The 12,224-nt window shown below is 41.0% G+C and overlaps 1 protein-coding gene across 1 annotated transcript in view; it reads left to right on the top strand.

Annotated features, from left to right (window-relative positions):
* GLI3 (GLI family zinc finger 3) overlaps positions 1 to 12,224 on the top strand; it is a 233,771-nt gene that overhangs the window by 174,161 nt on the left and 47,386 nt on the right. Inside the window, exons 9-11 of the mRNA XM_038760678.1 lie at positions 6,027 to 6,243; positions 8,033 to 8,149; positions 10,280 to 10,420. Of these exons, the coding sequence (XP_038616606.1) occupies positions 6,027 to 6,243; positions 8,033 to 8,149; positions 10,280 to 10,420 (475 nt within the window). The remainder of the gene's footprint in view (positions 1 to 6,026; positions 6,244 to 8,032; positions 8,150 to 10,279; positions 10,421 to 12,224) is intronic.

Raw genomic sequence — 12,224 nt, 5'->3', positions numbered from 1 at the left:
TTTGTTCCACCTTCCCCATCTATTACACCCTAGTGGGTCAAAACCTTCCACAGACTTAAAATTCAAGGCTTCCTCTAAAGTGAGTATATAACCCTGCTTCCTCCTGTCAACACACACACACACACACACACACACACACACACACACACATCCAGTCCAAGTAAAATAGGAAATATTTTTTCTAACCTTAAAGTGCACTCATTTTGCTCAAAATCTACTTCATGACAGAAACCGAATGACCTTGTATGTCTGACAACCACAAAGCAGCCACTAAGTTTGGATTTGATTATAATGCCATGTTTTCTTACTCTTGTAGTCATCTCCTTAATATGTCATGCCCTCATGGATTTGCAATGTAGTTCTTTACCTTTTTCATTCTGTATGCAATGAAAATTGGTATTATTTTCAGAACCTTCAGATTATATCTCCCTTCTCCCTAAATACCCCCAATAATATTGAGTCTTTTCCAACTTAACGTCTTGTCTTTGAAGAATCAAAGACAAGCCCTTAGTACAGTGCTCTGCACACTGTAAATGCTCAATAAATACCATTGCTGAAGATACAAGAATAAATATATTAAGATTTGGTAGGGTAACTAACACATTTCTATCCTTTAAGAAAGAGAAGGTTTCTAAACAGAAATTGCAGGCTGATTACAGACTCATAATGAAACTATGAGTGCAGTTGCTTCCCTTACCTGTAATTTATTTTAATTCCTGTCTATTTTAATGTTAGATGGTAATCTTCGTGAGAGCAGAGGGGATCATCCAACTTTATTGAATTTTACTCTCCTAAGAGCTGAGTACAGTACTCCAAAAAAAGAAATGTGATCAATAAAGACCATTAATTGATTGATTGGCAAGTGGGGCTTCATCCATAGACCTCTCCTTAGGAAACCTTCCACCCAGTGGTAGCTATTACTTTCACCCAGCTCTGAATCACTGAAGACTGACTCAGAGCTACCAAACCGTGAACCCAGGATCTCACATGGTCTAGGGATTTCATAGCTGTTGCTGGGAACTAATAGGTAACTTCCCTCAAGACAAGAATTACAGAAGACAAATATAAATAAAATCTTACTGAACATCTGCAGCGCATATCTCCGTATCTATAATGTGAGGGAAGGCTTCTAGTTGTTACGTTTATTTGAAAAAGAAATTCTCCTTTGTAGCCATTATAATAGTATAGAATTTAGGTGAAGGATTAAAATGGCAGGCGATCAGTGATATTTATTGAGCTCTTACTGTAAGCAGAGTACTGTACCAAGCACTTGGGTGGGAACGATAGAGTTGGTAGATGCTATCCCTGCCCCTAAGGAGCTTATAATCACAAACACCTTCTGAAATAAACCCATCTAAACTCGTCTTATTTTTTAATGGTCTTTGTAGAGCATTTACTATATACCCAGCACTGTATTAAGTGCCACGGTAGGTACAAGCTAATAAGCTTGGACACAGTACCTGTCCACATTGGGCTCACAGTCTTAATCCCCATTTTATGAAGAGGCACAGAGAAGTTAAGTGACTTGTTCATGGTCACACAGTAGACAAGTGGCTGAACTGAGATTAGAATCCAGGTGTTCTGATTCCCAGGCCAGTGTGTTTTCCTTTAAATCACACTGCTTCTCTATCTTGACAAAAGTTTGCTATTTCTGGTCAATTCTACCCTATGAGGCCAACACTAACAGGAGTCTTCCTTAATAAATTAGTTTATTTTTTCTAAAGCTGCCTGCCACTTAGTAGTAATGGTATTTATGGGTGCAGTGCAGTGTATTAAGCACTTGGGACAGCAAATAGAAAGAAGAGACACACTCCTTACCTATGAGGAGTTTGCACTCCCTCGACAAAGTTGTACATCTTTGACCTGAACATCGCATTAGTTTAGTCAAAATCTGCTAGGTACTTTCCACTCCTATTGCATGCATCTAAACATGCATGTAAATGAGTTATGTAGTTGTGATTGCTTTTCCTCTTTTTATATTTCAGTAATAATAATAGTAGGATTGTAGATGTATTGCCTGGAATCTAGTTCATCAGTGATATCAGTAACTTCAAGATGTGTGGTGTAAGGTATGTGGTCAAATGTGCAAATTCCATTCAAATAGCTTCATTTTCCTGATGTCCATATGTTTTCTGCAGCTTGGCAGGTTAATGGGCAAGTAACCAGTTACATGGTTTGAAGTCAGTATCATCTTTATCTTTCTTATCTAGTACCTCTCCTCTCCCAAAATTGGTGGTTCTTTATTTTATTTTTTTTAGCTCAAGAAAATAACACCTTCCATCCAGTCCTTGCTGCATGAATAGTGTCCTGCTGTTGCCTATTATTAGATAAAATATGTATTTATTTTTCTCTTCAGAAAAAATGGAAACTTGAGGAAGAAATCCTGTGGTGGAGGTTTTCAACTTGTTAATGATTCTGCTTAGAAAACCCACTTATTTGAGGGCAATTCAGAAATCTCTCCCTTAGGGAATCGTTGGGAGTGGGAAATGAGAATATGAGAATGTAAGGAAATGAAAGAATGTCAAATGAGCATTCTGAGAGGTTAAGTCTTAGATTCTATTTCCAAATATGGACTAGACTTTGCTAGCTAGGAAAATGTTTTTTTGAATGAAAAAGAAGTATGGTTTGTGTAGATTGTCAGCTCGTTGTGGGCAGGAATCATGTCTACCAACTCTTGTGCATTGTACTTTCCCAAGCGTTAAATAAATACCAGTGTTTGATTGATTTAGCACAGTGTCATAACTGTGTAATCAGAGGACCCTTGGGAAAGAGTCAGGTGAGGTAGAATGGAATTTGATCAGAAAAATACCTAGGAGACAGTGGAGGGGGTCAATCATACTGTGGAATTACTTTTCCATCATCCTTCTGACCTCCAGCTCTCCCAAAGCCACTGCTAGACTGAGCTCATAGTCTGCCATGTAAATCATTGGTTTGAAGACCATACTAGATACAGCTTACAGCAGACATATTTCAGTGCTCCAATCATTGGGTACCCTTGGGCTGGAACCCAATACTATTGCTAATCGGAACTACTAATACATCCCTCCAAAGATGTATTGCTAATACCAGTACCAATAACAATATTCTACCTCTTCTGCACCCTTCCCTGTGGCATATATGCTTAAAGTCACCCCCAGTAACTCCCAGAGTTCTTACTCAGAAAAGCCTTGCAGATCAGGTCAGAAGGTTTCATCAAACCTGTTTATTTTTTTCCCCCATCTTCTATAGTATCACACTCACTTTTGTGACATATAAATGACGAATTTGATGGCAGTGGGCCTCAGCATTCATCATCAATCGTATTTATTGAGCGCTTACTATGTGCAGAGCACTGTACTAAGCGCTTAGCACTGTACTAAGCTCAGCATTGTTCAGGACATTGCTTCATCATCCTATGGGCAATAGCTTTGATTTTTTTGCAAAGATTGTTCTTACCTGTGATCTATTTTTTGAGGGGATATAAGGGAAACTCTGTCTACTTTATTTCCATTCCTGTTCCTATACACCTTTGCCAACGTACAAAACTTAATGCCTATCTTCCATTTTGTGAGTCAGCTTAATAGAGCTTATCTCCTGACTTTGGTCTATTCAAAAGCAAGAATTCCATACATAAGGAATAATGTTGTAAAGGTAATACTTTTACTCTAGGAGAAATCTTCCACCTAATGTCTCATTCTGATTTCCTTGGGTTCTGAATTTTCTGACCCAGAAAATTTAGGTTGCATCCTCACAACTTCCTTTCTCCCCCAACTTTGAAAGTTCAAGTGCCCTTAGTCCTACCTCTGGCTAATTTCTGTAGGCCTCGGGGTGCAAATGTAGGCATAGCTTTCTACTCATGTATGACATTGTAATTGCATATAGGTTTTTTTTTAATGAACAGAATGAGGTAGTTACACTTTGTAATGCTCATCCACTAAAAGGATATGGCAGTGTTGAATCATTGTGTTCTTTGATGAATGGCTTGTACACTGAAGAATAAATTGAACAAACTGGCAGAGAGCTCAGTGAACATGAAATCAGCTATTAGAAAAAAGCTTGTGAACAAATTCTGAGCCTGATATGCATCTTTTGATTAATGCCCTATCAATCATCCATAGTGGCTACCTTAGCAAAGTCATGGTGTAATCATTCATAGTTGCTTACAGGAACCCTGGCAGGAAATATAGGGCTGCAATAACTGAATACTATTACTGATTTCTCCCTAACTCTTGCTGTGAACAATGGCTGTTTTCATGCCAGCCCTGCCTTCACTTGGGAAAAAATTCAATGCAAAACGAAAAGCGAGTCCCTCAAAATTCTCAGAGGCTATGCTTCTTGATATTCAGTCTTAAATGGGCAACCAATCACAATGTAGGTTTCCCTCCAGACCTTAGTTCAGTGCTTTGCACACAATAGATGCTTAGGAAATACAATTACTATTACTCTCCAGGAAAAACAATATTGTAGTCAAACAAAAGTGGTCTTCGGCTCATAGTCAAACCGGACAAATGCGGAGTCTTGTTAATGAATCGAAAATATCATTGGAATTATGATATGGAATTGTTGAAGTGGGTTGAATCTTTTATTGCAATATTTTCAGTTAATGAGCTTAAAAGCAATAGTAATTAACGGGCAGAATTTAAATCTGCATGAATTCTTCCTCAAGGGTGTCCAAAAAAAACCCTGACAGACGAGGAATTACACTCAAGGAAAAGTTATTTAATCGGCAAAGCTCTTATAAATGATTCTTTAAAAGAAAGCCCAGCCCATGCATGCAATTCTATTCTTGCATGCAATTTTAAACCTTTGGAAAATGCAGCAAGAGCATTTAATATTCCCGTAATTGGATTTGATTCCAAACAGTTAATTTCTAAAATGTGGCATGGAGAGCATTTTGGCAGTGCTTGCTAACAGAGCAGTCTTTAGGCTGCTTTAGAATTTCCTGTGAACTTACTGTAGTCTAAAAATATAATGGAGTAATGAAGTGATGACAGGTATTAGCATGCATAATAGGTTTTAATAGACATTTAATGTTGTTTAGTTGGAAGAGGGAGAAGCGCTCTCCCATTGGAATACCTCTCCATTGAAGCATATTGATCACCGATTTCAAAGGGGAGAGGTTAATCCATCAGTTTCTGTAACCAGACGGCGCTGATGGAAATTCTTTAGGTGACATTCTGGATGAACTGAGCTTTCCATCTTTACAAACAAATGAGTGATATGACAAGCATGGTGTTCAAAACACATTTAACCAATTGATTTTCTCTCCCCTTGTAATAAGATCTGGAGACATATGAAAGAGCGTAGTGTAAGCCAAGATTAAAGGAATTGCTTCATACACAGGAACATACGGCTACACAGCCAATGGAAGCCCTATAAAACATTGTCACAGCTCTCTCTTTTTTATAAGAAGTTTGTTATTGCAATAAATAGCTGTTATTGAACAGTTTGCCTTTGATTTCAGTTTTGCAGACTCTTATTTAAGGTGTGTCTGAGTATATACATACACACACAGATGCAAATGCAACACGGCCTAGTGGTAAGAGCACAGGCTTGGCAATCAGAGGACCTGGGTTCTAATCCAGCTCGGCCACTAGCTGCTCTGTGACCTCGGGCAAGTCACTTGACTTCTCTGGACCTTAGTTTCCTCATCTGTAAAATGGAGATTCAAGACCTGTCCTCCCTCCCACTTAGATTATAAGCCTAATTTGGGACAGGGATGGTGCCCGACCTGATTATCTTGCACCTACTGCAGCATTAGTGCAGTGCTTAGCAAGAGGTTAGTGTTTAACAAACAACCAGTTAATAAAATTATTACACACATGTGTACATCTGGGCTGGCAACAGCAAGCTTTCTAGAGGAAGATTTTTAAATTCTATTCTGTAAAGATTGTGGATTTGTTTTTATTAACAGACGGAACATGAAGCTAGGTAGACTCGGTTTTTAAAAAGTCATAAGACTCAGCCACTTTGGGTGTTTGCAGCTTCTTCTTTAACCCAGCACCAGTAAGGATCCTCTCTGTTCTTTTGGTTTTCTCCCCCTGCAGTCCTGCTTTGAGTTTTACCTACCCACCCACGCCCGTGTCTCTACAACACATGCATCAGCAAATCATCAGCCGGCAGCAGAGTTTAGGTTCGGCCTTCGGTCACAGTCCCCCGCTCATCCATCCCGCCCCAACGTTTCCCACCCAGAGACCTATCCCAGGAATCCCCGGTGTCCTGAACCCCATCCAAGTCAGTTCTGGTCCTTCGGAGTCCACGCAGGTAAGACAGTAAGAGAAACTGGTGTGATTTGCTCATCTCCAAAAATAACTTCGTCCATCACATCCGCATCAATCACTATCATCACCTGGAAACATTCTTGCTGCGAGGGTCATTTGTAGTCCTTTAAAACCACCCACGATCCCTAATGTGTGCAGATCCAGAGAAGCTTAGAGAAGCAGCGTGGCTCAGTGGAAGGAGCACGGGCTTTGGAGTCAGAGGTCATGGGTTCAAATTCCGGCTCCGCCAACTGTCAGCTATGTGACTTCGGGTCAGTCACTTAACTTCTCTGTCCTTCAGTTACCTCATCTGTAAAATGGGGATTAAGACTGCGAGTCCCCCATAGGACAACCTGATCACCTTGTAACCTCACCAGCGATTAGAACAGTGCTTTGCATTCATTCAATCGTATTTATTGAGAGCTTAGTGTGCAGAGAACTGTACTAAGCACTTGGGAAGTACAAGTTGGCAACATATAGAGATGGTCCCTACCCAACAATAGGCTCACAGTCTAGAAGTCTACTTTGCACATAGTAAGCACTTAATAAATGTCATCTTTATTTATTATTATTATCCAACTGATCCTCGTAGGTATTTAAGTAAATGGTAGCTTCTGCCACGTGTATAATCCTAACTGAAAGGTGGATGTAGCATGTTGGGTATCTTAAAGGGATATGGCTTGGCATGTCTCTCCTATCCAATTCCTAAATGGCACTGATATTCCTGGATGACTCATAGCCATCAGGTGGGTCTTTTCTATTAGACCTAGTATTTTGGCACCCATGATACCCTCTCAGTTAACCCGTGTTCCTCCCCCTGTCACCATTGCCCAGCTAAATTAGAGAGAGACAGGGATGGAGACTGCAGCACCCCTTCCTTCCTTGTGGCAGTCATGCATAGATCCCATAGTTGAGTGGAAGTTCAGGAACGATGGGGAATACTGGTTTGAGCAGGGACTTTCACCATCCCTGCATCTGTTTATCACCCTTCCCACCCCTTCTCTCTTTTAGACTGTGAGCCCACTTTTAGACTGTGAGCCCACTGTTGGGTAGGGACTGTCTCGGTACGTTGCCAACTGGTACTTCCCAAGCACTTAGTACAGTGCTCTGCACACAGTAAGCACTCAATAAATATGATTGATTGATTGATTGATTCTCTCAACTCACTGATGCTCCCCGCAGCCTCATCCCCTTCCCCAACACATTCAGCTGCAAGGTTAGAGTAATACTCCACTTGTGGCTACTAAAAGCCCAGACTTGAGTCAAAGTAGTGGTGGTGTGTAGGAAGGCTCAGTACAAATGAATGAGAGTGAGATTTCTTGTCCATCCACCTCGCCTATCCACTACATATACATATATATATACATATATATATATATGATATATAGCGTATATATTGTATATCAGCAATCCCAGTTTTATGGTTCTCTCACATCTGTTAATGATACCGTCCTGAAAAAGCAGTGATCTTTCCCATTCTGAACCTTGCTGTTGAAGTCATTTCTCAAACCTTAAAAGCCCCAGTGGTCCATGTTCATGACTTGAACATGATATGCTGCATTATTACTTTTTTTAATAACATTAAAGACTTTTCCAGCTACATTGCAAGTTTAATGCCTCATTGCCAGAGTTTCACTCAATGGTGAAAAGAATGAACAAATCCATCACCGAGCTGCTAAATAATTCTGCTTAACCAAAGAATTGCATGTGTGTTTTTTTTTTCCTCCTGGAGTTACAAATTGATCAGAGCCTGATTTTTTTTTTCTCCCCATTGGGTCGGGAAACCCAAACAGCAGAGCAAGCCAACGAGTGAGTCTGCAGTGAGCAGCACTGGCGATCCAATGCACAACAAGCGTTCCAAGATGAAACCTGATGAAGAGCTCCCCAGTCCAGGTGCAGGAAGCCTGCAGGTACCTGCATCCTGTTTGCTTTTTACTGACTCGCAAGCGCTGGCCGGCAGAAAGCAGCATAGCCTAGTGGAGAGAGCCCAGGCCTGGGAATTAGGAAGACATGGGTTCCAATCCCGGCTCTGCCACTTGTCTGCTGCATGACCTTGGGCAAGTTACTTCACTTCTCTGTGCCTCCGTTCCCTCATCTGTAAAATAATAATAATAATAATTATGGTGTTTGTTAAAGGGCTTAGTATGTGCCAAGCACTGTTCTAAGCACTGGGGTAGATGCAAGGTAATCAGGTGGGACATAGTCCCCGTCCCATGTGGGGCTCACAGTCTCAATCCCCATTTTTCAGATGAGGTAACTGAGGCACAGAGAAGTTCAGTGATGTCATTCATTCAATCATATCTATTGAGCGCTTACTGTGTGCAGAGCACTATACTAAGCTCTTAGCACTGTGACTTGCCCAAGGTCACACAGTAGACAAGTAGAGGAGCTGGGATTAGAACCCATGCCCTCAGACTCCCAAGCCCTTCTCTTGCCTCCAAGTCATACTGCCTCTCTAATGGGGATAAAGACTGTGGGCTCTATGTGGGACAAGGACTGTGTACAATCCGATTATCTTGTGTTTACTCCGGTGCTTAGTATAGTGCCTGGCACCTTGTAAGTGCTTAAGAAATTCCACAATCATCAATTTTCTCGAAGCCATGTTGAGCAGCACCTGTCTTCCCCAGGCTGTAGAGTTCACACTTTGCACCACCATCCATCCTAGCATTCTTGAAAGGATGGGCTGGAGATGTGTGCCCAGTAAGCAGCACTCCACTGCCTGGACTGAGCAGTGGGGATGTGCATCACTACTCTGCTTCCTCCCTCCCTCAATCTCGTCCATGTCCTGGAAAGTGAGGAACATGGAGGAAAGGGCAAAATGAGTAGAGGAAGAACCAGAGGGGAGTTTGTTTCTCCTCAGAGTCTGAGGGTGAATAAGGCTTGGAAGAGACTCTCAAAATCATACTACTATCACCCAACAGTAAAAAGCCAAGGAAAGTGCTATCAGCCTACTTCCTTTGATTCAAAGTCTGAGTAGAATTGAATGAGTCCATTGACACCCCTGAGAATTGGTCACCTCTAGAAAATACATCTCTCACAGGGCCATGGGCTTAGATATTTAGCTACCTGTTGGTGAGAGTTGATCAGTCAATTGTATTTACTGAGTGCTTACTCTGTGCAGAGCACTCTATTAAGTACTTGGGAGAGTAGTCCTTAAACTCATCCTGATGACTGTAAGCTCGTTGTGGGCAGGGAATGTGTCCATTTGTTGTTATATTGTATTCTCCCAGGCATTTAGTACAGTGCTCTGCACACAGTACGCGCTCAATGAATGTGATGACTGAATGAGAGTACAATACCAACTTAATGGGGAGGGAATTGATGGACCAAAATGAGATAACTGATGTGAAAGAAATTTGGAAAAATCTGTCCTATTAAAATAGCAGCTTTTATTTCATTGCCTCTTGGCACCGTTCATTCTTTGCCCCCTCCTCTTGCTTCCATTGCAAATAAGCATATGGTGTTCCTTCTAGACTGTAAGCCCGTTGTTGGGTAGGGACTGTCTCTATATGTGGCCAACTTGAACTTCCCAAGCGCTTAGTACAGTGCTCTGCACACAGTAAGTGCTCAATAAATATGATTGAATGAATGAATGTTCCCATTGTGGATTCTGTTATCTATCAATCAATCAATGGTATTCATTAAGCGCTTACTTTGTGCAGAGCACCGTACTTACATGCTTGGGAGAGTATAATACAATGGAGTTGGGATCCCTGCCCACAGATATCTTACAGTCTAGAGACATTAAAATAAATAAAATATGGACATGCAACCTGAGATTTTTAGTCTGGGTGTTCAGCACATAGTAGAGTGCTCTGCACATAGTAAGCGCTCAATAAATATGATTGAATGAAATGCTTAATAAATACCTTCGTTATTCTGAGACCCAATGTAAGATTCTCCCTATCCCGTGGCTAAATAAAGGCATCTAAACTCGGCTTTGCTTCTCTCCTCAGACATCCCTAAGCCGTTTGCCTTTCTCCTCCATTTTGTCTGATTTGTCTCCCTTCTTTCCATTCCCCTCCCTTGGTGGCTTCCAGGAACAGCCAGAAGGAATGACTCTGGTCAAGGAGGAAGGTGACAAAGATGAAAGCAAACAAGAGCCTGAAGTGGTCTATGAGACTAACTGCCATTGGGAAGGCTGCGCGAGAGAGTTTGACACACAGGAACAGCTCGTGCATGTAAGTTAATGGTATTCAGGAACAAGGTTTTAAAACTATGTGACCTTTTTCAGAGAGGTCAGCTACTCTGACCCTGTGCTGAGTCAAGTTTCTTAGCTCGCAGCATTGCAAACTGGAGAGGGCTTTATGAGTTTCTGAGAATAAAAGAAAACTCTGAGCCCCGGTGCTTGACCTGTTCAGTCAGCTAAAGCTTAGTGTAAAATTCAATAAAGTCTTCAATAGAGAGTGTAATGGCTGTGATCCTGTAAGCCTACAAACAGGATTTTGAGTTAGAGACTTTGATAGTTATTGAGTAATAGTGAGCTGGACATGAATTATTATTAACCTTTATCCAAGTTTGATTTTTTTTCTCTTTTTTTTTTTATCCCCCAAAGGGATCTGTAACAATAGAAACTGAAGAGGGGAAATTCTCCACACTACCCCAAGAATTTTAGTTTTACATATCAATTTACTGCTTCTCTGTGAGGTTGACTTGATTATTAGGCTGGCTTTGAGAATGCTGTGATACTGCTGAGTTTGTTAAAAAAAAAAAAAACCCTTGTAGTTTTATTAGTTACGTAGGGAGACAAAGCGAGGACTTCTTAAATAAAGCAGACTTAAAATAATCATTGGTAACATCCTAAGGTTGATTAACCTCCCTGTCTCAGTTTGGCATAAAAGACATCTCAACTGGAATTTGCCTATCCTGAATAATAAACCAATTCAGGTTATGGGGCAACAGCACGGTTCTTCCATTAGTGTTTCTGGAAAGCATCCCTCTAGTCACACTGGACTTTCCAGCCACACCCACACACATGGATAGGCTATCACTGGACACCATGGCTTCTTTGGAAAAGGGTCAGATAAAGAGGTAAAACAAACCAAGGCAGCTCACTATGAGAAAGACACACAGAAGAAAAGAGAGCAAGTGGAGGAGAGAGAAGAGAGCTGAGAGGTACTGAAAGATTCAGTACTTTCTCAAACTAAGGCATTCAGAAAGAAGAATCACTTGGATAATCAAAATCTAGGATAATCAGGATGACTGCATTTGACTCACACAGATTCTTTGCAAAGATCTGAGAAGCAGTGTGGCCTAATAGAAAGAACATGGGCCTGGGAATCACTTACCTCTGGCTCTGTCATAATAATAGTATTTGTTAAGCACTTACTATTTATTTATTTTATTTATTTAATGTATTTATTTTATTTGTACATATTTATTCTATTTATTTTATTTTGTTAATATGTTTTGTTTTGTTGTCTTTCTCCCCCTTCTAGACGGTGAGCCCGCTGTTGGGTAGGGACCATCTCTATACGTTGCCAACTTGTACTTCCCAAGTGCTTAGTACAGTGCTCTGCACACAGTAAGAGCTCAATAAATACAATTGAATGGATGCATGTACCAAGCACTGTTCTAAGTCCTGAGGTAGATACAAGGTAATCAGGTTGCCTCACGTGGGCATCACAGTCTAAATCCCCATTTTACAGATGAGGTAACTGAGGCACAGAAAAGTTAAGTGGTTTGCCCAAGGTCAAACAGCAGTGGCAGAGCTGGGATTAGAACCCACGTACTCTGACTTCCAAGCACGTGCTCTCTCCACTAAGCCCCGCTGCTTCTCAGGTACCTGTTTTGTGACCTTGACAAGTTATTAATTTCTCTGTGCCTCAGTTCCTGCATCTGCCAAATGGGGATTCAATATCTGTTCTCCTTCCTATTTAGACTGTGAGCCCCATGTGGGATCTGATTATTTTGTATCTAACCCAGAGCTTAGTACAGTTCTTGGCATGTAGTAAGTACTTAACAAATACCACCATTACTATTATT

The sequence above is a fragment of the Tachyglossus aculeatus genome, chromosome 18 (assembly GCF_015852505.1).
Source record: "Tachyglossus aculeatus isolate mTacAcu1 chromosome 18, mTacAcu1.pri, whole genome shotgun sequence".
Lineage (NCBI taxonomy): Eukaryota > Metazoa > Chordata > Mammalia > Monotremata > Tachyglossidae > Tachyglossus > Tachyglossus aculeatus.
Note: the sequence above shows the minus strand (reverse complement) of the source record. Positions and strands in the feature narration are given on the sequence as shown.